We start from the raw sequence: 27,951 nt of genomic DNA on the forward strand, positions 1-27,951 counted from the left end.
AAGAAAATGTTGGATGAGGATAAGACCCTTGAGGGATGATGAGTACAAATGGTTAGGTTATTAAATAATTCTGTTTTTCTTTGATTTTTTACTAATGAACACTTAAGCAGTATTCCTTATCCTGAACAATTGATAGATGAAAAAGTTGAACAAGACAATTGCATAAATTTTGAGCTCATTAAAATAAAATTAGGAAATTTAAAGAATAAGGCTCTTGGGCCAGACAATATTACTCTAAGAGTTGTAGAGGAGGTCAAGGATTGGATGTGTGAGCCACTTGCCATACTCTTTTAAGTCCTTGAGTTGTGGACAAGTACCAACAGATTGGAAATTAGGGAGGTAATAGGAGTGGTTCCAGTATTTATAGGCTTATTAGTCTCACATCAGTTATGGGAAAAGGTTTGGAAAGTCTGAAAGAAGGAACTTTGCAAAGTCAGTAAGTAAAGTTTATAGTTTTATTGGCTAGGCAACATGGTTTTACTAAGGGAAAATCTTGCTTCACAAATCGTTCGACATGCTTTGAAAAAGTTATTGCTTATGTAAATTAGATAATGATTTAGATTTGGTGTATCTGAATTTTCAGAAAGCATTTTAAAAAGTGACATAAAAATTCTTTTCAAGAATTTTGTATGTATGTGTGGGAGATAATTAACTGGATATACAAGTGGCTTGATGGAAGAAAGTGGAGGGTTGTTGTAAATAGAGTTCAGTCAAACTGGATTATCGTTGCAAGTGGTGTGCCTCAAGGATCATTGCTTTTTCTGATTTACATTAATGAAATAATTGAAGGAATGATCAATAAATTACTTACATTTGCTGTTGATATCAAGGTCTTTGTTTCTAGCTGTAAAGAGGCTGTCGCTGGTTTACAAAAGGATTTGGATCATGTAGTGAGTTGGACAAATAAATGGCAGATGGGTTTTAATTATGACAAATGCAAGATTTTCCATGTAGGTTATCATAATTTTGAATTATAGTTATAATTTGAATGGGAATAACCTTAACAGTGTTATGAAAGGAAAGGATCTTAAGCCATCTAAGCAGTGTGCTTTTACTATTGGTAGGGCAAATAGGATTTTAGGTTGTATAATACAGGGATGTTCAATACAGACCTAAAAAGGTTATAGTCTCATTGTATAGGTTGCTGGTTAGGTAAAATTTGGAGTATTGTGTTCAGTCTTGGGTTTTTACCTTAAGAAAGACATTAAATATTTGGAAAAGGTTCAGAGGAAGGTTAAATGGTACCTGAAATGTCTTTGTCTGCCTGTCTTTTTCACTGCAGTTTTGGCCTGGCATGACCAGGTGGTTAAGGCACTCGACTCGTAATCTGAGGGTCGCGGGTTCGAATCCCCGTCGTACCAATTATGCTCGCCCTTTCAACCGTGGTGGCGTTATAATGTGACGGTCAATCCCACTAGTTGTTGGTAGAAAAGTAGCCCAAGAGTTGTTGGTGATGACCAGCTGCTTTCCTTCTAGTCTTACAATGCTAAATTAGGGACGGCTAGCGCAGATAACCCTCGAGTAGCTTTGCGCAAAATTTAAAACAAACCAAAACCACTGCAGTTTTTACACAAGGAGACAGACACCTTGCTTTAATTACGTTTAGTATTTTAGTAAGTATTACTGAGGCTTAGTTTCAAGAAGGATAGATATAAATTATATTGCAAAATGGGACAAAAAGTAATTGAAAACGTGTAATAATGTGTATTGAATAATTAAAAAATAACCGTAAAGTGATACAAATAAAATATCAAATTTGTAATACCTTCCATTAATTAAGTACATTACCGATTTGACGTTTTATTTGTATGGTTAAATGGCTGTTTTTGTATTATTCAACACGTGTAATTAAACATCAGAATATGCTTTGTCATTTTTGTTATTTCATTTTACATTAATTAAGCATTCGACAGTAAACGTATTTATGTTCTCTTCAAGTAGCTTTGACTGTTTACATTTACAAGCACTCTTGTTACATACCTTTTTAGCCGCGGCACGGTGGCTCACACAATGGCTCTGAGTTTGTTTGTATGTTGTTTTTGTTCTTTTTTTTTAAATCGAAAACATTTAGGTCATTGCTCAGTAATTTTTTGGCATATTTGAGATTTAATTACAGTTTTGGATTCAGGAGATCACATTCTTTCCACTAATGCATTCGACCACGTCCCAAAGTCTGTTTGATTAATTTGCTCTAATTCTGCCTAAGGTAATTATAATTTGAGAAAAGGCTTGTAGAGATCTTGATGAGTAATAAAATCGAATTGGGTATACGCGCGCCCCGCGCTTGGTATTGCTGGTGCACAAAGTTATCGCTAAATAAAAATTAGTAGATTAGTTTATTTTAATCCCGTCTAAAGGAATTTCAAGTGGAGTGGCACGGCTAGTAAAGATTGATTTCTCCTTATTAATGTTGACATTTTTACAAACATAAGAATATCATTATAACTTATAAGAATTTATAGACTACAATTGATTGATATCGATATTATCAAGGTTTGGCTGGATTTTATTCACAGTTCATGGCGTCAGTGTATTTTCTTATTGTTATAACTTAGTTTTACAGTTTTATTTCTCGTGTGTGTGTGTTGTTTTTGGAACTTACCGATTTCCTTTCACGATAATATTCCAAAAAGATAATTTCCTCCAAACTACTCGCATTCAAAGACTTATCAAGACTCATAATAAATCCGAAGTGGCACAGCAGCTGTTACAATGAGACTGATTTATACAACCAAACTCGCCTAGTTTTATCATAAATTTATACATTACGGAAAACAGATACATGAAATATACACCAGATTTTTAGCTTAACGTTTCAAACACGTTGCTCAAGTTATTTCTATTCATCTGTTTCTTCAGTGTTTGTCTTTTCTTTCTTTCTTTTTGCTGGATTTTAATATCTCCGTATAGTTTCGTACCCAAGAAATGTATACTTCCTGTAGTTTCGTAAGTTGATTTTTTTCGTTAAGCCATTAACTTTGGTTTTGTTAGGATATATATATATTGTATCTAACGTAAGAACGCACAGTCATAAACTAGCTAGTTTCTTAAGTAAGTTGTTACTTCCGTTTACAAATAATGACTTTACCGCCAAAGATTCCTTTTACTTCCTGATTAACGGAATTTGACCAATCTGTATTCATCACCAGTTTGATATTAAGTCATTATGCGTTAATATTCCACTTGATGAAGAAATTAAATTAAGTAGTGATTTATTATTTCATGATGACACTAAACTTAATGACTTACTGAGAAATCAGTTTACAAAATTACTTGAAATTATGGTGAAAGAATCTTGTTCCTAGCTGTGAATGTCAGTAGTTTTGTGTGATCAGCTCAACATACATTCTACTACTAGACAGATTGGCATTTCTATCAAGACATCAGACCGACATCTAACTACCAAACATCGGTTGGGAAGTAAGCAACACAATACCTGTTTATCTGGCGATCTATCAACTAACAAACTCTCCTACCTGTTACTGGGTCACTACTCGGTTGGTATGTAACAACGACACGAACCACCACTCAGTAGCTTGGTTGATTCCTGGCTTCTGCAATAGTTTGTTGTTGGCCTCATCATTTTCCTGTTTGTTGTACTACAATGGCTGTCTGGAGTTTGTCTTTCTATATCTGAAAATTTTCTTTTTCGTCCTTGCTTTTCACACCCAAAGGCGAGCATCGAACCTTCGATATTGATAATCTATGCATGATTTTGGTAATAAATTGTATTATAATTTTCAGTTTTTCTGTCTTGTGTCAACATTTTCTGTGTAACAAGTAGAGAAAACAGAGGTTCTAGATGGAGTCTTTAGACATTTTTACGTGATAATACCTGTTTTTCATAATTTGTCTTTATGTTTCCTTATAGTTATCATCCTTCGTGGTAGCTTAGTCTCGCTCTCGCATATACATAAATACTACTGTTTCTGTTAAACTGAGCTTTAGATTATGGCATAAATGTGACTATATACTACAAAGTTGTTGAAGCTCCTATGCTATCTGTGATTAACGCTTTCTTGGTCCACTTTTATTACTGTGTAACTTGACTTTCTATTGGGTTCTTATCCAGTGTGATCTACTATGATAGGATATTATAAAACTACTTTTACCTGACGTTTTCTGGTATGTTTTTACCATAACAAAGTTTCTGATATCAAGACTGCAACTGGATTATTTAATAACAATGAACACAGCCTGCATGTTTTCTTATAGAAAATCTATGGGATTATATTGCAACATGTCCTCCCGTATTACTGTTCTTGTATCAACTAACGTTTGTTGTTTTTGTGTAAATGTAATGGCATAACTTTTCTGTGTAGGATGTTTTGATGTGTATGTGTGTTTTTCTTATAGCAAAGCCATATCGGGCTATCTGCTGAGCCCACCGAGGGGAGTCGAACCCCTGATTTTGGCGTTGTAAATCCGTAGACTTAACGCTGTACTAGCGGGGGGGAATGTTTTGATATACTGTGTAAAAGTGTTAGGACCAATGGGTATGTGACAAGGGTTCTGTTTAAATGGACATACTAATCAATGTTAGGGTCTGAAATAACTGTCATTGTACCACATGCAGTGTCTTAACTATATAGAAAGAAACTAGCAAGGAGCGAGTATATGGTACCGGTACGTGCTAGAAGAAATCAGTTTAATAACACTCCACAGATAAACCTTGATATATTAATTTTTATTGTCATGCCATGATATAAAAAGCTTAGATATTTTTTATTATAACAGAGAGTTTGCAATAAAGCTTTACGTGGTGTTGGTAGTACTCTCTGACAACTTGCAGCAGACGTTAAATTCTTTTCAAGCACTGTTTAGTACACTCTAGATCGTGAAGCCGAGATAGGCAAGTTTGAATATAAGAAAGGAAGAGACTGAACACCTAAACTCAGTGATATTGATATTGTCTTCGTTTATGCAGTCATTGGGGTAGAAAAAAGAGTGTCACTGATCTCAAGCACGAGATGAACGACCATGTAACAAATGACAGAAGAGTGTCCAGATCTATAGTATCAAGAATGAACGAGAATGGAATATCTGGTCGTGCAGCAGTTAACAACCTGTATTTCGATCTACAAGTATTGTCAAGAGACTAAAATTTGCTAAAAAGTTTAAAACTGGTCTGTTGATGTTATGAACGGATGATACCAAGTTTGAAATATTTCGTTTAAAGCATAAAAAAGGTGTAAGATACCTTAGTGTATAGCAACTAGCATGAAGCATGGGGGAGGCAGTATGATGGTTTCAGGGGTGATTTTCTGCTGAGACAAAAGGAGATATTTGCAAAATAAATGGAATAATGGGCTAGTGCAAGTACCATGAGATACTGATCCATCATGGTATACCCAGTGTTTTCTGCAATATTGGTAAAGGATTCTACTACCAAGAAGTTAATGGTACAAAAGACTTATGCAGAAATTACTTAACTAAGAAAGAAGCTGCTGGAGTAATTCAAATGATGCGATGGCTTCCACAAAGTCCTGATCTCGAACCGATTGAGCAGATCTGGGATTTGTTAGATCAAAAAGTTGACAAGTCAGAAGTTAATTGCAAAGAAACTTCATGGGGGATATTTGGAGTAAAATTCCAAAGGAAACTTTGATTAAATATGTTGCAACAATGTCTGTAAGGCTATATGCTTAACTCGAGAGCTTCCACTGGGTTTTTGTTTTACTTAATATGTAGATTAATAAACTTTTGATGTTAAACCTATAATTTAACTTCTAATGTTTTATGAGAGTAGCGTGAAATCCAATTTTTGACATTGTTCTAACGCATTTGTACAGTACTTATATATATATACACACACATAAAGTTGTGTATGTAAAAGGAATAACTTAACTATTATATTATTTACATTATTTGTCAAAAGACGATCACTATAAAACAATAATGAACTTAATATAAGAAAATTTCAAAACTTTAAATAAAGATTCCCCGCACTTTCCTGTCGTAATCCAAGGTCGTGACGGAAATTGCCTGTTGTGATATCAGTCAAGAGTTAGATATCCCATCTGTCAGACAAAATAAATAAAAAAACAGATGGGAAATCATCTAGCAGTCATAAAAAAATTAATTTAGAATATAAGCACTCAAGTTTTCATCCTTAATTATGTTTAGTCTGCAAGTGAGAAAGGTGTATAAACAGATTTCGATTACCTCAAGTACCATTAAGTTATGTAGCACACACTTCTGGTAATTCAAGGAGAGAGAAGAAACAAAACTTCATTGTACACTAATGAAAACAGTTAAGTACTGCTGGTATGCTTGTATCACAAAAAAAAAAAAAAAAGATAATCAGTATATTAGTCTCCATGTTATTTTGTTACTGCATACGTGTTTTGTTTGTTGTTTTAATTTAAACAATCTTTGTGGTAGAACTGTAATTAAAAACTATATATTTCACGATATAGTACGTTTGTTTAAATTAATGCTTCATTTTAAATCCATTAAAATTGAATATAATATTAACTACACTATTTTTAGAATTCTAAAACAGACTGAAATATCGAATAGTTGTAGTTTTTTTTATTGACCAGATAATGAGTTGATAAGTACTCTGTATTAGAGAGTGAATCAACAGAGATTGAATGTGACGGGTGGTACCAGCTTTGATCCGTTTTATGTTTCGTCTTATACTGCAAAGTAAACCATATTTACGAAATACTGCCACGTTGAGGCTTAAGATGTAACTCAAACGTTCTGGATATCTCACGATCCTACACGCACGGATTCAATGTATTATTGAAGTATATTTGACTTCTTTTTAATAACCACATCTTTTAGTGTTGTGAAAACATAGAGGAAGTATATGGGACCTTCTAAAGTAAACACTAGACAGACTGGAGCCTGTGTTATCGTAATCTTTACGTTGCTTTTTTTAATCTAGTAAATTCTATTGTGTAATTGAGACACGTGTGAGGCGAACACGAGAAGTATGTACGAGACGACAGCGGTGTTTCTTCAGGTATCTGCCATCTTGAAATAGTTTTACGATGCGTGGTGTGAGTTGTTTCACTAGTAGATGAATGTTAGTGCGTTTCGTGAGTATACTGATTTAATAATTTGCGACATAAGAACAAAGATCTGTTATTTTTTCTTGTTGGACGATGTTCTTTTGTATCCAAACTCTCCTGTTGCTACGGTTTCATTCTCTGGTGAACATCTTTTTCTTACATAAAATGGATTCAAAAGAAATCTGAAGATAAGAGAGTGAGAACAAAAGATCAGTAAAGTGCGAATAACTCGGTATATGAAGGTCAGATTTCAATATATTGACGTGGAAAAAGATTAGATTGGGTAAGATTGGCTGTCACCTGAATAATTCATGTTACGTGAAAAGAAAGAAAATCTTTTGTTGATTACTGTAGTAAATGTTTGGAGCTTTAATTTTTAGGTTGTTGAATACAGATAGTACACAATGTGGAAAAATAAACTGGCCCAGAATTTAATTTATTTAGTAACAGTACTTTTTGATTCTATATAAAAACGGCGCTTTGAGAGAGAGAGCATTTGTAATACATACTGCATATACAGTAGAATTTTCAGAAAACCAGACTGTATCTGAATTTGTCAGTTTTATTGTAGAATAAAGTGCTGGCGTTATGACGTCACTGTTGTGAATCGTTAAGTGGAAAAGAAACCAAAGAGATTTGATCTAGTATCTCTGCTTGCTAAACACAATATCTTAACTATTGGGCCTTTAGTCTGTTGTCCATTTCGCTAGTTTAATAGCATGAAGACTGCCAGATCTTGCTAGCTAGCTATATTAGCCTGCTGTTTAAAAGTTCAGAAGTTTAATTTGATGGTATGTATCACTGTTAATTTAATTCTATAGTTATTAGCTCTAACTAAATAGGAATAGTTAATGTGCAGTCCAATAACTGCAATATCATACCAGAAGTGTTACATTACCTATCAATCTCTCGATTTTAACCACCTAACGGAGAGCTTTCTGATACTATTTTTAAGGTTGTAAATCTATAATAGTGTTCAATCTCTTGTGCGTAGCTATATGTAGATTTCAAAATTATAATATATAGCTTTAAGCTCCTGAAATTGTTATTTGATTATTCAAATTTAGGTTAAGTAATTTTTCACCGAAAATATTTGCTGACAAGAATCATATCTTTGTACGGGTGGGTTATCTTGAGTGATTCGAAATAAGACAGCGTGACAGCTAACAAGATCTAGTATTAAGCATAGGATGGGCACATTCTTTTCGGAATCCAAGCTTTGCATTGACTGTTTTGTTTTGTTTTTTCACATAACCCGCAGTCTCCTTGAAGGTTCAAAGACCTTTATCGTTTCAGTGCTTTGTAAGCGTTACTCGCTATAATTATCACAATTTCTCTTGCCAACACAATGGCACGTGTTCAGTAGTTGATTTTTGTTTGCTTTAATATAAATTATTTTAATATGCGTTCTGCACTTTTTCTTTCTTTCCGCGCAAGAGGGATTTAATTAGCTTGTTTAATTTTGAACTTAGTACGTGTTAATAAAGACTACAATTATTAGTTTAACCACACGGTCTGTGAACAACATTAACAGAAAAAAGAAGAAAGATGTTTTAAAAATAGTTTGTTTACAAAAGGTATATTTATTAATGTACGTTGAAATTTATAACTATACAAATACAATTACTACTTGGATTTCTTGACATCACAGAAATATTACAATAACTTCTTCGTATCAGTTTTTCTCTCCAAACAAAAAATGAAGTTCAGTATAAGTTGGCAGCTGCAAGCCTTGTTCAGCAGTGTGTTGTTTCATTAGCACGTCATTAAACAGTAACTTTAACAGCTGCGAATTAGATGTCCAGCGTGGCTTAGTAGTTGACGTGCTCGGACTGTAAATCCAAAGGTCTCGTGGTTCGTTAATGCAAAGAAACGCGCTCCACTGTTTGGAGCAGTGTTTACTCTGTAATATTGACAGTCAAATTTTACTGTTCAATCAAACAGACAAAGATAATCGAACAGTTTATGTTGGATGGTGTATCTAGCTGCTTTCTTTTTTGTCGGATAATTCAAAAGTAGGAGCAACCCCTTTTGTGTGTGTGTGTGAACTTGGGCGAAATTTCAGGTACAAATACAAAATTAGAGGAACCGTTAAATAATAGAACACAAGATTTGCATAGTTAGTAATTATGAAAAACTGCATAATTTTTTAATCATATTAATACCCATGGGCATTAAAAATTAGTTCGCAGTGTTTTTCAAGATACTTAATATACCATTTTATCATGGCAGAATGATGGAGCTTGGACATCAAGACAACTGGTTTTTGGATGTAGTGAAGCCATTAAAAATCAACAGTATCTTAATATAACGATGTAAAGTACATAATAATTAAGTTGATACTGTAATCTCCGACGGAAGCTGATAAAGCTGCATTTCAGGGTTAGCCCTTGCAATTGACACAGCACAAATAACCCAATTCTGGAAACTTTGCGCTTAACAATAAACCAAATTTCCATGGCGTTATTTAAACTTGATTTACTTTGTAGATATAAAATACGGACAGTATTTGTCTAAAGAAAATTTAAATGTTCAAAAACAAATCACTAGCAAAATCTGCAAAAATATTTGCCAGATGAGGTGATTGGTAACTTGACCTACACATGCAGTATCAAAACGGTATACAGTAAAACTGAGATTAGGTTGTTAGTGTTTTTGTGTGTTCAAAATGCCATTGTATTTTATTATTATTGATTGGAAATGTTCGTGATACTTAGCTTTTGTTGAGTTATAACAATTCTATGACACTTTTCCCCCAAAAAAACTATCGTTTGATATAAAGAAATTGACGCAAACTTTTTGATTCCTAATATGAAGTTTGCCTAAATAATAAGTATTAGATCCCAGATTATTTGGACGTATTTTTACCCATCTCATTTGTTGCTGTTTTCTAAATATTGTTTTTTTTTTACTAATATAAGAAATAAACACTGATGGAAATATTCTTGAATCTTTTCTCATTTTTCTAACCTTTGCTGACGTCAGAATAAGAAGTATCAGTAAAGTCACGTGTGTGTATTTTTGTTTGGTTTTTTCAGTTGTGAGGGCACATATATAGGGAACTAATGTTTGTGGGTCAAATAACATGCAAAATAATTACTATTAACTCGGGTCTTCCATTAGCCTTTGGTGTGCACGTGTGCTTCTTCGACAGAGGTTCAGTGGGTCAGGTGCACTTGTACAAAACATACAAAGCTTGTGGTGGGTCGTACCTGCACGTACGCGTACTGACTGTATAATAATGCGTTTTTTTTTTACTGCCTCAAGGTTGAAACCTTTCGAGAACAGCAGGTATAAGTATTTCACGATAGAGGTCGCTACTGTAATGCCTTACTAGAAACGATGACCTCTATTACCTCAATTTACGTACTTGTTTAATGTCATTTATTTAACACACATTTTCCTAATACCTGTTACAATTTAGACAACATATGGTATGACAAGATAGAAATTGGCGTAATTAACTTAAATCTCACATACTCAGGTTTTATAGACAACTAACACCTGTATATGACGGTGGGGATTTTAGGGCAAAAAGTTTATTTGTACAAAAACATAAAATATAATTAGAGCTGTGTATATTAGTGTTTAGGTTATTGTTTATCGTACAGTTTATATTAAATCGTTAGATTAAAATTATACTATTTGAGTTGATACAAAATGTCATTGGCATAGAAAAGTTACCTTACACCTTACCAAGTTTGTATTAATTCAAAAATCCTATATTAGTTTTTTGTTAACAAAAATTAGTAGGATATGCTTTTAGTAGCTTTCAAAACTAGGTGCGTTAGGAGTATTGTGATTGTGCTTAAGACGTAAGAATGTGTATTTGAAAAAATACATACTCATGTTATCTCGGATCTCTGGAATCGTAAAGCTATATTTGTAGATTTTGTAAATGCCTTAAATCCCCCTGAAACCGTAAGATTGTATTTTCGTGTTTTCTTCTGAATAACTGCCGAGTCATTTTGTAATTCTCAGACAATTATTTGTTCTACGAGTTAAAATTTATACCTGTTTCAGCTGTAGCTATGTTTTGCAATCGTAGTTTTAAACGACTTAGTAACCCCCTCTTCATGAAAAAACAACCTATTTTGAGGCACGAGTAAATTGGGAGGGGGGGGGCGAAATCGTTAGTGTTTTGTATAAAATGTAATTCATTCTGAATCAAAGAGATAGTGGTAGTTTTATATTTTGCTTTAAGTAATGTAGATCTAAAGACAAAATTCTGTGTTGTTCATACTTTCACAAGGAATGACAAAGTGAAGGTAGAGTATACAGTTTACTGTCAGCTGGTTAACTAGCTTAATACTTTCGCTACGAATTAGTAGTGGCCCTGAGGGTCGCTGGTTCGAATCCCCGTCACACCACACATTTCCTTCCTTTCAGCCGTGGGAGCGTTATATGGTTACGATCAATTCCACTATTTGTTTGTAAAAGAGTAACACAAGAGTTGGCGGTGGGTGGTGATAACTAGCTGCATTCCTTCTAGTCTTACACTTCTAAATTAGGGACGGTTAGCACAGATAACCCTTGTATAGCTTTGCGCAAACATTCAAACCAAATCAAACCAAACGAAACGAACTAACATATCCATAACCTGTGTTTTAAATTGAGCAGAAACTCTTTTAGAAAAGATTGTATTCTACTTTTGTATAAAGCCAATCACTTCCATAAGTCAGTGAATTATCTCGTTTGGCCTTTCGGAACTGATGCGGCTCGAACCTACAGAACTGATGCTGTTGGTAATGGTATGTTTTATTTCGTAATTTAATCTAACATGCTGCACTTTGGAGTCTTGTGATTATCTTGTATTAATTCACGTCGTCCGTCTGTGAATTTGCCCGCGAACTTCTCTCGGAGGACCAAAAGTGACAGGCGAAATCAGGAGGTATTCTTATATGTGACCCTTAAAAGGGGGACTGAATCGCTCCATGAAGGCCATCATCAAGACGTGATGGGAGTCTAGAAGTCTGGCATCGGAGTTTGTGTTCTTGCCCCCCCCTTCCCCAGATATACCCGTGCGCCATATTTGAAACGGTGTTCATCCCCCCCCCCACACACACACACAAGCTAGCGTATCACAGGCAGGTAGGTTAACGGGGTTTACCTATTGATACTGACTCTATTTTCCAGGGGTATATTTAGAATTAACTAAGATTAATGATCGATACACTGAGACCTCCGTAAATCATGAATTGGCGTTTGAACCCCACAGTGTAGGTTAGGTATTGTATACAAATGTAATGTGTGATAAACACAGTCAGGAATTACTATTACACACACAAGTAAATACAACTTGAACTTTTCTGTTGTGATGATATTGCGAGCTAAAAATATAAAAAAATAAAAATATAATTTTTTGTTATGATTCGAAAAAGTAGTGAAGTCACGTATGTGATTACAGTTTTTAAGTAATTTGTAGCATTATGTCGATTGTAGTGTAAAAGAACAAATAACTGAAATTTTAAGTTAATGTGTTTTTCTTAAAAATTTTGCTTATTGAAACAATATTACAATTGTCTTACTAGCAAAAGCATGCATTTATTCTTCGCTTTTGTAGTATCAAATTTTATGTAGGAATGCATTGAGGAAATAGTTTGAATAATATGATAGCATAAAAGTTCATATCAAAATCTCAAGACGCTTAAAGCATTATTGAACTAGTGCTGAGGAAAGGGACAGTTTAAAGCACATTGAACTGGTGCCAAAACTAACACTGTTTGTTCTAAGAGCTAACACGACACCACTACTGTCGTGTCCCAGCCGGCCTGATGAGTGCTCGTAACTTCGTAGATATTGGATATAACAGATTCTTCTTTACTTCTAAGTTTTTATTACTACTGATATTATAGAACGCCAAGTTAACACATCTGGTAGTAATACAGCGTTAAACACTGGTGAAAAGTTATCAAACTGACATTCTAGCATAACCAAATATCACGTTAAAAATCATGAGCAAAATATTTGTTTTTATGTGATACCAGAATAAATGTTAAAAGCGTTAACTCAGTTTTCTGTATATTACATTCTCTTTTGGTCAGTGAATACAAAATTTCAAAACTAAATACCCGATTTCAATGTGTCGTTGCTTTGTTACGACTGCAGGTTATGATTAGAAAGTTGATCGGTTGGTAAAATATATTTATAATAAACAACTGCCTGAATATTTTGCTGTTAAATGTACATATATAAGATTATTCATATAAATGTGTTAAAACGTTGTCTCTCTCTATATAAAACTATTCAGTCTTCTCCAAGAAAATGACCAGTTAACAGGTTGTTCATTAAAAACCCATTTCACCGGCTCTTTATGTATCACTTCATGAAGAATGAAACCACGTGATAAAGTGAACAAGTGTTAAGTTATAGAAAGGGTGTTTATCACTGCAGTCAGCACAGAAACCCAATAGTGATAAAACAGCTGTAAGTTCATTAAGTGATAAATAAAACGTTTTTACACTAGATTGTAGGTGTACAGAATCTATTTCGGATGAGACTAGATAGGATAGAATGATGTCTTAACGATGAGTCGTGATAAACTGATTATGTTCCAGAGATGTACCATGTCCATTTAACCAGAACAGAAATCCTCTTCTTACCTACGTATACATCAGTTTTATCTCTCACATTTGCTCATTCATACAGGTTTAAAAAAACGGAGAGAAAAATGAGTAGCTTGAAAAGATTTTAAGCTTGTAAGATAGTTTTACTGCAACAAAATATTCAATGTTTTCTAGTAAGATAATGCTGGGTTACGTGATCCGAGTATTTTTCCTATGTATTGTTACATTCATTGCTATGTAGTTAGTGCTTGTTGTTTATTATTAACTGAAATGTGGCTGCGTATACGCTTTTTATTTATTTTTCTGTTATAACAAGATGATTGGAAGATGGCTTAGCTAATACATATCAGCCACACTATATCTGCCGTATCAAGTCCATCACCAGGGCTTATCAAGCCGATGGTTAGACTTTGGCTTGAATTTGTAGCTTTAGAGCGTCGATTTTATCTGTGTTTTTGTTTTGTAATCATAAAACTTTCAGAATAATAGTTATGATAAAAGCGAATGGATTTATGACCACAATAGCCTGAAAGCTAAAAAAGTGAATATCGTTCGTATTTGTTAACTGATAATTAAAATAGAAAATTATTTTCACGATGAAAAAAAGCACACGCGAGTTAAAATAAGACTGTACACGTTTACGTACAGAAAGCATAGTGGCTAACACCAACTGTTGTATAAAGTGTACGGTATTAGAATGCTTAATGAAAAATTGTAATGGACGATTAATTAATAAATTCGCTTTTGTTTATTTACTAACAAAATTGTATTCGCTAAGAAGTAGTATTGACATATAAATCATACCAGAGGTATGCAATATCTTAATATGATTAATTTTGTCACGATTTAGAAGTATCGATATAGGTTTTAAACTCTTCACAACATAGGTAGCGTTTCTTGTAACCTGAACAAAATATTACCTATAAACTTGTGTATGTACATACATAGTGTGGTTGACATATTATGAAACATTCTACCTTGATTTCAGTCTTAGAACTACTGATATAATTTTCTCCCGTTGACGTTGTATTTGCTTGACCATCTCAGCAACAAGACTATAACTGCTTATAACCTTATAACTGCTGTACTGTTAGTGCTTACTTTATTGGTTATCTTTATATTATATATTAACTGAACTTCACTTGGAACATTTCAGATCTAAAACCTTGCCTAGTTCACAGTTTGATTTTTTTTAGGCTAGTGTTCAGTGATGATCCCAAAGTTATAAACTAATCTAATCCTTCAGTTAAATAAGTGCTGAAAGTGTATAGTAATTTTATCTTGTATGATGATAATACTGTTTGCACGTGCATACAGTATTGTATCTACTCTTACAAGAAAAATTATTCAGTGCGTTTTTTCTTTTGTCAGCAAAAACTATGCAACTCTAGCCGCTTCTTAGTCGCCGTCCTGTTGGTGGAAAAGTCAGTTAATTAATCCACCTCAAGGAAAAACGAATTTTGATGAGGACATATGGAGCTCTTGCATTTTAATTTGTCACAGTATTGCCGTAATGAGTTATGCTTTCGAAGCTAATATTTCTCACATACATGTGTTTGGTAACCGTGCACGTGTGTTTAACCAAACAGCTGTATGCGTGGGCGTGGACATTAGATGTAGGATACATGTTAGACGACTTTTCATCTAGCTCATTGCTCTAACATTCTCCTGCTGCTGTAGTTAGATAAAAAAAAACAAAAAACACTAAGAGACGGACCTTCCTTTGCCTGCATAATTCTCTGTAGTAATTTAAGTGTTAGAAAACATTAATGTTTGTACCCCAGTGTTCTACATGACATGATAGACGTTTTTAATCATTCACTTTTTTAACATTCTCCATTGTAGAACATCATCACTCTGCTGTGTTGATTTTGTTTTGTTTCCTTAAAAGACCGGATGTCCCGTCCATTAGCACAACTCTAGTTTCAGAACTGCTGGAAAGCACACTTCCTGCACACGCCGTCAAGTATAAAACACTACCTCACGCTAATGAGATAAGGAACATGACGACTCTTCCCTTTGTGATTGTCTTCAACACGAATAAACTTTCTAGTATGTCGGAAAATTAAACATTTAATAGCCATAAGATAAATATATTTTGTTGCCAATAGTTTCTCCCACTCTTCTTGTCACTTTGTTTTCTTGGTGATAAACTATCAGGTCCAATAATTTTAACAACGATAACGTTATGTAAGATTAATGTTACCCAGAGGGTGCTGCAGAAATACTTTTTTAACATTTTGCCACGTGATGTTTAATTATGAACCTTGAAATTTATATAAGTGTATATTAAGTTCCACGGGAAGCTTTATGCATTTATATAAGCGTGTATTAAGTTTCACTGGGAGCTTTATACATTTATAAAAGCGTGTATTAAGTTTCACTGGGAGCTTTATACATTTATATAAGCGTGTATTAAGTTTCACTGGGAGCTTTATACATTTATATAAGCGTGTATTAAGTTTCACTGGGAGCTTTATACATTTATAAAAGCGTGTATTAAGTTTCACTGGGTGCTTTATACATTTATATAAGCGTGTATTAAGTTTCACTGGGTGCTTTATACATTTATATAAGCGTGTATTAAGTTTCACTGGGAGCTTTATGCATTTATATAAGTGTATTTTAAGTTTCACTGGGAGCCTTCTACATTTATATAAGCGTGTATTAAGTTCCACGGGAAGCTTTACACATATGTTTTATGTCATTGTCATTCACTGCATACATTTGTTTAATGATAATAATAAAAAAAAAACCTCATTCAGCCTTCTGGCACGAGAGCTTCTTTTCTGCTCTGCTCTTTCACACACACACACACACACACACACACACACACACTTTTCTTCAACTTTCCCATATATTTCATGCCTGTTTATTTATGTCCGTGAGGTTGAAAGAGATGTGAATGCATTTTGGTTTAGTTCAAAATACTAAAATGTTTTTTCTTGTTTTTTTTACGTTTTTGCAAACTGCTGAGGATTTTTTGTGCTTGATATGATAAAGTAAAATTGATATTAATTTATATGAATTTTTTTAAAAGAATGTAGTATGTTCTTTCCTTTCAGCTGTTTCATATTTATGTAGTTCCATTATAGTATATTCTCTTTTTCCATGCTAAACTCGTGCATCTATGATCTATGAGAGGGGCCGATTATGGCCCAGTACTGGACTATGGATGTAACATTCGCATCTCATTACGGAAAATACAAATCACTCTCTGTAATGTGGACGCGTTAAAATCACATTGTTGGGTCGGTCAAGAGTTGGCAGTAACCAACACTGTGTTATATATGTTTGTGTGTGTACATTATTGTTAAATGTTGCTATAAAACACATGGTTGACACATCTTAAATGAGGTGCTTCTGGAAATGCATCTTTAAGGGAAAAAATTACAGGTATCATTATTACCCTGTTATATTTTAGCTCTTCTGTATGCTTATATTTGTGGAACGTTTAATAAGTTCAGAAAATAGTAAACACATTTTATATTTTCTTTTTCATTATCGATTTACTTGGAATCTAGGCAACATACGATGTCATGCTTGTTATACAAAATACACACACAAACATGCATAGGTACTAGTCACTGAGCGTGTTGGTACTTACTATGTAGGGATGGGCTGAGAAAATAAGATCTATTACTCTGTGATGTTTACAGATAACTGCCAGTGGTTTTTTCAAGTCTGTGTACTAAATTCTTAATCATAAAGTAACTGCTGAAATTTTAGCCTTATTTGAGCACATAATTACTGTTAACAAGTGTTTCACATCTTATGAGATTCTCAATGGCATTTCATTGTGTTGTTAAAGTGGAGGACTTGAATGATACAGCTATACATTTTTCATACGTTATTTCCTTATTGTAGGTTTCTCAACATTAAGTTCCTAGAAGTCCACGTTGTGACCAGTGGTGATTAATAATCTATCATAGCCAATTGTATGGAATAATATCAGTATGAGGTCATCCTAAAAATGCAATAAAGAAACTGACAAAACTGATATGATATTAACAATATATATTTCCACTGAATCATAAAAATAAATGTTCATTTGTCAACCTACTTCATTGAAATTCTTTGCAAAATACAGATGAAACATGTAATAAAAAACGTTTGTTAAAAATTAATTATGATTAGGAATGGCAATGACAGAATGTATGTAAACAAGGTAGAGATGTATACATAAAACCATACAAAATTCACTATATAAGTAGCCAAGTACTTCCAAAAATATCCTTTGTTTACAACTAAATGTTGAATTCCTGTCAGTTGCATGAATTCAGGTTTAAATAAAAACTTTTTCTGAATAGTGTTATACAGTTTTGCAATGACTAATAACCACAGACTTGTAAAATTTGAATGGTACTTACTGGCTTCTTATGTCTCAATTTGTGTATACATTCCTAGCTTGTTTTTGTATGCTTTGGCATTGCCATCCCTACATTGTACTTAATTTTTTTTCTTTTTATTATTACTTGTATTGTTTTTAAAATGACAGGTGTGCTTAATAAGCCAAGTGCTTTTTGGTCATGTGGGTAAGTAGCATAGCCACTAACTTTAATTCTCTCACTCTACTGCTCTCCAAACCTTTCTGTACATACACAGACACAAGTGTAGTTCAATTGCTCAGAATTTGCCTATTGTGTGGTTTGGGTTTTAAAAGTCTACGATCCACACACTTTAAGCTCCAAATGGTTTTCCTTAAATTTTTGTATGTCCTGTGACAATATGTATTTCAAACAACAGGCTGCCTAAAATTAAAGATATGTTAGTTTATCCCTTTTTTTTGACAATATCACAAGTTTAATTTTTGAACTTTGTAAGCAGTTATGAAATGTTTTTCAGTATTGGTTAACATCTTTTCTGTGTGTTGTGTTTATACACACACACACACACACACACACAAATATATGTATAAGCCAAGGGTTCTCAGACATTTTAGTTTGAGAACCCCCAAGACTTTAGCACTCTGGCTGAGAACTTGAACCTAATAATTTAATAAAGTTTTAAATAATAGGCAACCTGAGGTACTTTACTTTCACTGTAGTTTGTTTTTGAAAAACTGAAACATAAACAATGTCATTTGTATTGCAATAAATACATCCTTGTTAAAACTATTGCTTTGTCCTGTGTCAGAGGAATTTTAAAGATATTTACACCTCTGTTAAAACCACTTCATGGAGCCAAGTTTGGGGACTATGGCAATAAGCAAATTTAACCTCAATTCATAACATTTTACACTTGTCATTTAATAGATACTTATGCATACTGAAGATGGAAGTAACACCTCAAAAGGCTAATGTAAAACCTTTCTGAAAAATGTTGTTACAAATTACCATTTCCTCATTATTTTGGTAATGGACAAAATTTCATTCTCAACTTTCCAACTGGCTGCCTAAATTTAATGAACCTACATTGTGTGGTGTTTTGCCATTACAATACACCTATTTCCTTGTACCATGCAGTGATTTTTTGATGACACTGTTAGTTAATGAGAAAAAAATGTATGATTTGATTTATTTTGACACATGAAGTCGTCTTTGAAAACTATTTAAGAATGTCATTGTACAGAGTAATGAATATAAAGCATCTGTGATTGTTATAATAGTTCTGTGTCAGAAAGTCACTGGAGCTATGTACAAGAATAACCACAAAACCCATTGAGACTTTCCACAACAATGGCTCTAAAACATTTGTGAAGAATTCAGAATACCACTTTAGTTCTTTGTGAAGACAATCATAATGTCTTATAAATCCTGAATCACAAATTTATTGTGCAGAAATTATTATATTTTGGGTGGTAATTTTGAAGAAGAGAAAATCCACTTTTGATGCTCTTATAAAATTTTGCACCAATTTATTATTCGATTTTTTGCTTCTAAAAACACAATGAAATTCCACAGTATTGTTTTAATGTTGATGAAAAGTCTTACTAAAGCAAGATACTTTAACTTAAGGCATTTCTATAGTTAGTTCGAGTTATACTGTAAGAATGGTTTCCAACATGATCAGACATATAAGACACTATTCACATTCAGTAGAAACAACGACAGATGTTTTTAACTATTTCTTAAACTTTCATTAGTTGAGATTTGATAAACCATATTCAAATCTGTGAATTACAATCTAAACAATGAAAGGGATTAAAGCGAAAATAACAAAGTATTTTTTCTTGCTGCTACCTTTGATTCACAGTGTTCTTGCCCTAGTTTGTTTAGATTCTACGGTTTCTCGCCAACATCTTGAACTTCGACAGGAACACCATGCATCTCAACTATCATAACGTTAGTATTTCATGCAAATATCGCGCATTTCAACCGTCTATTTGCAACTGAGACAAGTGCAGGAGCAAACATGGCTTTCAACATTCTCGCAGATAGATATTGTTATTTTAGCGATAATTGTTGTGCTTTAGATATCATTTGCAACACATTCTTGAAAATAGCTGCACAAGGCTATCTCCACTAGTTATCTCTAATTTTGAAGTGATAGAATTGGAAAAAGGTTCATAGTGAACACCACGAACCGCCTACTCTTTTAATATTGCCCTGATCGAACAGTATAACTTGTATAACTCATTCGCGGCTCCAAAGTGCGAAAAGTTATTTTTTGCTTGTCACTTTTGACTACATTTGTGTCGTAGCTGGTGATGTCTTATAATATGCATTCTTTCTTCACCCTTTTTTCAGTTAATATTAAACATCGTAAATATATTTTAAGAACCGTTTACTTGTACAAAGTCCTTTCACATTGTGCATTAAAACTCGAGATATGAATTATCATGAAAAATAACGTAAATGTACTTAGCGCTTGTTCAGAGTTTTAGCTATATGTTCAAATGGTTTTAGGGTTTCAAAAGTGTTTAATTTGCCCTCAAACGTCGTTGATAACACTTATATCACTGGTAGACAAGAACAGTGTCTGCTTCAACATCAAGTGAAATGTGTCAGTTTGGTAAATAGAAAGCAGTATTTACAGATCTTTGTGGTAAGAAAATGGTCGTTTATTTACTACTTATATAGCGTACTTGTTTGATGCGTAAACAAGTATAGTGGTTCCAATCTGGTAGTTAAGTGAAGATTTCTAACTGCACGCTGTATATACTGTAAGAAAAACTTCAGGATATGTTTTTTCTGATTTTTATATTCCCTATATTTTAATATATGCATTACCTTAGACTTGTACAATATTTAAGGGCAGTTCACGTATTTTGTAAGATACGGTTGTAAGTCATCTCCTTTTCATAGGTACGTTTCGTTAAGGAAGTGTTGCTTTCAAAGCTTATGTTTATCATGTTACGGAGAGAAAGTGTAATAACCGACTGAATCCAGGACATTTCGAGGTGGGAATTCGGTGAAATATAGTTTGACACATTCGTATTTCCAACTCTTTATTCTTTTTCTTATATGTATATGCCCCATAGTATAGTTTTAAAACAAAAATGTGGGAAGCGGACTATGTATTTATAATCTGCTTATTGTTTTTCGTAACAGTATAAACGTATTTTTTTAGTAAAGCTCCAAATAATTATTATGTAAATGATAAAATCGGTAATGGCATGTCACTAAAGTCTGTGGCTAAACTGCCAATCTAAATGAGCTTATGGTTATATGTTTTAAACATGAGCTATTTTCAAGTCTGAACTGATATAAAGAAACATAAAATTAGATCTAAGAAAAATAAGGTTTTGTTTTTGTAAACGTGTAGAATTAGACGATTCTGTGAGTACGGGCCCGGCATGACCAGGTGCATAAGGTACTCGACTCGTAATCCAAGGGTATCGGGTTCGAATCCCCATTCCACCAAACATGCTCGCCCCTTTTAGCCGTGGTGGCGTTATAATGTGGTGGTCAATCCCACTATTCGTTAGTAAAAAAGTAGCCCAAGAGTTGGCGGTGGGTGGTGACGACTAGCTGCCTTCCCTCTAGTTTTACACTGGTAAATTAGGGACAGCTAGCGCAGATAGTCCTCGTGTAGCTTTGCGCGAAATTCAAAACAAACCAAACCTGTGAGTACGGGTGGTTGAAATTAACCTGTGATGCTTATAAATGTCACTATTTAAACCTTAGAAATATATTTTTGTAACACAAACAATAACACACCAAGTGTATGTGAAGAAAATATGCTGTGAAAAATGCTGTGCACACACAAGTATACTGCATGAACAATAAGACAGTCGGTATTGTAATATTAGAGCCACAACAAGGCGAAAAACAATCCAATAACGTAACTCGCCTCCGGTTCATTTGTATGTATATCAGGCCCCCAGTGATACATTAGATAATCCGAAATATAAATTGTCATTTACCTGTCGAAGATTTTCAACTTTGGGCAGAGTGGACAGAAAGGTTTGTTGTTTTTTTTTGTAGTTTACCTTTTGCTCATAATTATTATTATTGATTTTACTTATTATTTTAGCATTTATAGGATGTGTTCTGATAGAAGTTATTACGTAATTCGTTGATAAACATTTTTGTAGAAGTGGTTTTCCGGTTTATGGCATTTCATTTTTAAAGCCATTTGACAGCATGCGAAACATTTCCATGGCATCCCATAAGCGCCTGATGTGACTGAAGTCTATTGCGCATGTAAGCCATTCCATTAGGTCAAACCCTTCTTCTTCAGGAAATGTACAGACTAGTATGGCACGGGGAGTTATTTCTTCAGATGTTGTTGGTCAAGGGGCGAGCTCTTTTGTGTCTTGCTGTGAGTAAAATGCACCTCATTGGCATCGGCAATACAGTTCGGTCTTGCAAAATTTGTACTCTGACAGGGCTTACAGTTATGACTACATGGTTATGATTCAATAATCGACAGACAGCAATCGCTTGTTTATGTTTTGAATAATGGGCTTCCTTATATTCGTGTGTCCAACGAATCTTACCATTGGTTTGTGTGTGATTCCACATTTTGATGTAGACGTTCTGAAACGCGTATAGCCGATTAGCAACACATTTCGTTGGTTGGCCAGCTGCCAGTCAGCGACTGCACAAGAGGCCTAACCATGTGGCGTTAATGAAGAATTTGAAGCATTTCAAAAATTACAACTGGGTGTGAGATTGATCCACTGTAAATGATATTGGCCAAATTATCCTTTTTTTTTTTTTTTTTGCATTTCATGTCACAATAATCTGACGCCTTATTTGTATAATACTGAACTGAGGAAAAATGACTTGTTTTATAAAATTAGTTCTACCTTGTCATAGCTATGACAGTAAAAGTTAAGTTATCCTTGTATTATTTATTTAATAGGTATTAGATTTACTAACTACAAACAACGGTTTTGTGTACCTAAGTATGTATGAGATTAATGATACAAACACCATACGCGCACACGTACAAATTTATTGCTTACTGAAAGGAAGATTCAGTCTTTCTAAGTAAGTGTATTGCAGGTTGCTGCTTAGAAATTGACAGGTATAGTGTGGCCTGGTGGCTAGCACACAACATGCCCATTCTTTCAACTCTAGGGACGTTATGATAAAACGGTCAATGCCACTATTCTTTAGAAAAAGTAGCCCAAAACTTGATGGTAGGTGGTGTTGACAAGTTTCCTTTCCACTTGTCTATCACTTGAAAATTAGAGTGGGCTAGATCGGATAGCCCTGTAGTAGTTTTGCATGAAATAGAATAAACAAACAAACTAAAATTGGTTGGTCAAAAAAAAGAGTATGTGGAAGGGATGTTTTTAATTAATATTTTAAATAAGTACTATAAGTATATAAATAAATAAAAAGCCCGTATATATACTTGTACACCTTTCGCCTCTCTGACCTTCAATTTTTGTGTTATGTGTTGACGCACCAACTCGCGTGACGGCGTTCTTAACTGACTTTTATATATGTACTTACTGTAAGACAACAATCTTACTGTATGGTCTGTGTGGACTTGTCACGTTCAAAGACGCGTGACGGCACTCTTAACCACATCTTACGTAGGTAACGTGAAATATTTTTTTAGTCACATTACATAATTTATGTATTTTTATCAAATTAAAGTCCAAATTAAAAGTAATATTAACAAGGTTTTTCTTTTCTCTTTTTTTAGATGTTGACTTTGAAGTTAAACATTCTTTAATTGCAATTAAAATGGAAACAGTAACTGGAAAATTTATTTCGAATAAAAATCACATAAAAGCAGGAATTTTGCTTGATTAAACCTTTTCTCCTTTGATTACACACACAAACTGATCAAGTGTAACAAGTAGATCAAATCAGAAGATAGGTACACTAATTTGTCCAAACAGGTAAATGGAAGCAGAAAGGCGGGCAAGTATATATGGGCGGAGGCACTGAAACACAATAGTGAAAGTAAACCGATCAATAAATAATGTCTGATAATGGTGAATTGTAAAGAAATATCATGCTAAGAAAGCACATCGTATGATGGGGGCGAACAATCCTGTGTTGTTTATTTGCGATTTAATTTGCATATTTTTTTAATGTAAATTAATTGTATATATTTGTACTTCTGAAACGAGGAAACAATACACTTTCTCATTTTTGCGATCTGAATATCGATCTGCTGGGAATGTTCATTGTGAAACTGAAAGAAAACGTCAACTGGGTGTCGTGTCTTTTCACTGGATACAACACACATGTATAGTCTGTCGTATAGCAAACGTGTGTGATACGTTTTGCCTATAAATTAACGAACTTAGCGTACAACACTATTGGTGTGGTTATTATTTATACAGAAATTTATTGTGACATTGACATTAACAATTAAAAAGAAATTGGAATTCCTAAGGGAACAGGGTTTGAATTATAAATAGACTAGAACCAGTATAACTCATTCATGTCCACAGAAGGTGTTTACAAAGAGCAACTTTGTGTAGGCGCTTTGGTGGGTGGAGGGCGTGATAAAGGAGGAGGTAGAACATAATAGATTACAGTAGTTTTACAAGGATGATGCAGTCTTATTCATACTTTTGAATAGATTGAATGTTACGATCTTGTATTATAACATGATATAGATAGAACTGAACATAAAAAAAACAGTTGTTACGTAGCGTTCAAGTGTATTCCAGATGGTACTGGATAATTTGCTAGTTACCAAGTTTTAAGAGAAGTCATCGAAGTTTGGACTGAGAAGGCTCCTCTGTGGGGGATATGTCCCCTGACAATAATAATAAATAAATCGTTTTAAAACAAAAATAATAAATTGTTATTAATCTTTACGTTAGAGTAAATTCGATTTATAAAATGTATAAGAATTACAATACACTTACTTAAATTAGGTCACACCATAACAGTCGTTGTTCATAAAAATTGATAACATAAACAGCGCTTAGACCATTACCATTTCTGTCGTACCTCAACCGTTGTGGTTTAGTGAATACGCAGGGTAAGAGTCTATTTCTGAAAGATCTTCATACGCTAACACTTCAAATCTGTTGGAGTTCTATTTACATTAATGTCATCTGATTTTGAACTGTGGTATATGATTGAAACAATTTTAAAAAATATATTTTCAGATATACTTTAGCTCTGTGTATTTTAAAGGTTACATGAGCTAATAAAAACTGTTTACTACCTATCGTTTGTAAAAGGTGTATAATAAAGTAGAAATTTCCCGAAAAATGTATTGAAGCGTGCTTGTGATATGTGTAAAACCCCTCTTGATCTAAAATTACATTTTTGCACCACTATTTGATTTCGTTTCGGTTAAACCACTTATCGTGTTTCTGTTTTGGCATTCGACTGTTGAATAAAAAGGGAAAGAGCATCATTGTGTGTTGACATGTTTTAAGAGTTGATTATTTCAGATATCCTTATGCAGGTATAGTGTTTTATGAAAAGACTGTCATATTTCACGTGTATGAACTGCGTGGGGGATGACGGGTAACTAGTTTTATTGCTCAGTCTTCATACGCGCATTAATACTGCATTGAAACGTGCATTCGATCGATATTTAGAAATTCGGGAATTACCTTGCAGTTCGTATATGATTTTATATTTCATATGTAACAGCAATCTAGTACACCTTCGTTGGTCAAATATTAATGCCTTTCAATTTCGTGGGTAAAAAAATCACTGTACCGAAGAAAAGTATATAGCCTTTATAATGATAAGCCTAATTATAAGCAGTATAAATACGAACCGTTTCCGTTTGTTAGTTTAATTTGATTTGACTTCGAAATAAAGAAAAACCTGTAAAATGTAAATGCCCATGTGATTCTTTTATTGTTATTCATAGTTATAAAGGTTATCAAAACATAATGTTCAAAGTAATACGTGAAACGAGCTAAGGATATGATTGATCATGACATACATCAGCCTACAAGATGAGTTCGGCTAAGCCTAGAATCGTCAGATTTATTATTGGGATTATTTTGTAAGCTACCATGGGAATAAAAGGATTACAAGGGGAGGGGAAAGGAATCAAGATTCAAGGACAAATATTCTTATAGGAAACGATAGACTGATATTTACTGTGTTAGTATTTTCATCGTTAGTAAATTCTGAGCACTATATGAAGCTATAGCCAAGTAACTCATTACATTTTAAATACTAGTGAAAAGTGTTAATGTGGAAACGTTTATAGGTAAAAAAATATCGGATAAAAGAAATGATCCTAGAATAACCGGTATGTATTTAGACCACACGCGTTTTTTAAATACACTTATTTTGTAAAATATTTAAGCAATATGCTGTTTGTGGTCTATAATTTTTTTTTAGTTACATGATACACACAGAAATATCATAGATATTGAAATTAATTTTACTACTAACCGCTGGGTTTCTTATGTAATTTCCAAACGTACTGAATATGATGAAATATTGTAGGCTTACAGTATCTCATTTATAAGCTTGTCGAGTTATAACACTAAAAATATGGGTTTGATAGCTGCTGCAGATACAGCTCAGACAGCCCATTATGAACTTTAGCAATTAAATACAGAAATAAATGAGAGTCCCATTGAGAGTGAACTGTTTAAAATAATAGTGTTTTTAAGGTTAAACTATTTAAGAAACGAAAGTTTTTTTATGACGTTTATCAGTTCAATGATTGTTGTGAAAGTATAAGAAGCTTTTGCAACTTTTTTTTCTTCCAGAGACATGTATAAGACGTTCCCTGTTTATAAAGTTTGTATACAAGTGGCCGTTTATTTTCTATAAATTCCTAAAATTTGTTTTCAAACTGTTTTTAACAAAAATAACCAACAGAGCTTGTTTAGTATATGTTCAAGTGTTTTTTGGCTATCCAAAGCATAACTTGGATGTTTTGTTGAATTTTGTTGAACTCCTGACCCAGTAGCTTAATTTCTGTGCTTTTATATATGCTTGGGTCTGATAATGTATATGGCCAAACCTGAAATCAAACATTTGAGAACAAGTTAGAAGAGGTTTCTTACCATATGAGTACCTGACAGTCTGACACCATCTTATTTCCACTAAGAACATTTGGGCATTATTGTTCTTCTTGAAAGAAGATTTTCATTTAAAATGAAAGTTTCCTTCCTTCATTTTCTTTCATAATGTTTTTGTGAACTGTATGTTTAATACATTCTCTTGTTTTGAACATTATGGTGTCTTCCACTTGAAACAACTTGGATGTTACACTTACAGCAGACAAGATGTCTACCATAAGATGAATCTGCTTTATAAATTTGTCTTGTATTTTGCTTGCCCTAGTTTATCCATCCTGTTTGCAGTACTCAAAATCTGCTCCATATCAGTTAATGCTATTCAGGCCTTTGTATACTGTCTTTAGTAGTACCCCATGTTTTGGTGAAACCCACTGGATAACCTTGATTTCTGTGTGCATCGGAATTTTTTTCAGCAAGACCTACAGCCATGTGTGTAAGTTAATTTCTTCCTTTAAAACTGAAAGGATAAAATTTGCAAATGTATCATAACGTACCACAAAATTTCCTTAAGCAGCCTACCTCCTTAAGTTACTCCCAAATGGTAATATTGATTTACAGTTTTTTTTGCCCTGTCTTCCAATGCGGTCATTGGATAAAGTTATTACAAAATGCATGCAAATGTATTCATCTGTACTCAGGATAAAATATTGTATTAAGGGTGGTTTGATGACAATACTCCCCAAAGTTAGATTATGTACTTAATCCATTTTACAAGTAAGATAACACTTTTACATGAGTTTACTTAAGATTCAAATTATGAAGAGATAAAAAAACAAACTTTTTTTTTACTTCAGAAGTTAAACTCTGACTTTTAATGGTATGAACCCTTAGCTATGTCACTGAGTCGTCAAAGGACCATGTATAAAAGTAGCATTTCACGTTTATCTTTTTTCTGCAACAAGTCATACTTTTTGTCTGTAAATGAATAGTCCAACTGATGGGTTCTGGTATGAATGGAAGGTCTTTTGGACAGTTGTTTGTGAGAAACAAA

At 33.6% G+C, this 27,951-nt stretch overlaps 1 protein-coding gene across 11 annotated transcripts in view; it reads left to right on the top strand.

Annotated features, from left to right (window-relative positions):
- The window catches only part of LOC143229404 (rap guanine nucleotide exchange factor 2-like), a 171,031-nt gene that overhangs the window by 69,116 nt on the left and 73,964 nt on the right, over nucleotides 1-27,951 (top strand). The window contains exon 1 of one of the 11 annotated variants that reach the window (XM_076461700.1): nucleotides 375-436. The exons of the other annotated variants lie outside the window; for them this stretch is intronic. Coding sequence (XP_076317815.1) covers nucleotides 390-436 — 47 coding nt within the window. The 5' untranslated portion in view covers nucleotides 375-389. Of the gene's footprint in view, nucleotides 1-374; nucleotides 437-27,951 lie in introns of those variants that run through there. 11 annotated transcript variants of the gene reach the window in all.

This window comes from Tachypleus tridentatus, chromosome 10 (genome assembly GCF_004210375.1).
Source record: "Tachypleus tridentatus isolate NWPU-2018 chromosome 10, ASM421037v1, whole genome shotgun sequence".
NCBI lineage: Eukaryota > Metazoa > Arthropoda > Merostomata > Xiphosura > Limulidae > Tachypleus > Tachypleus tridentatus.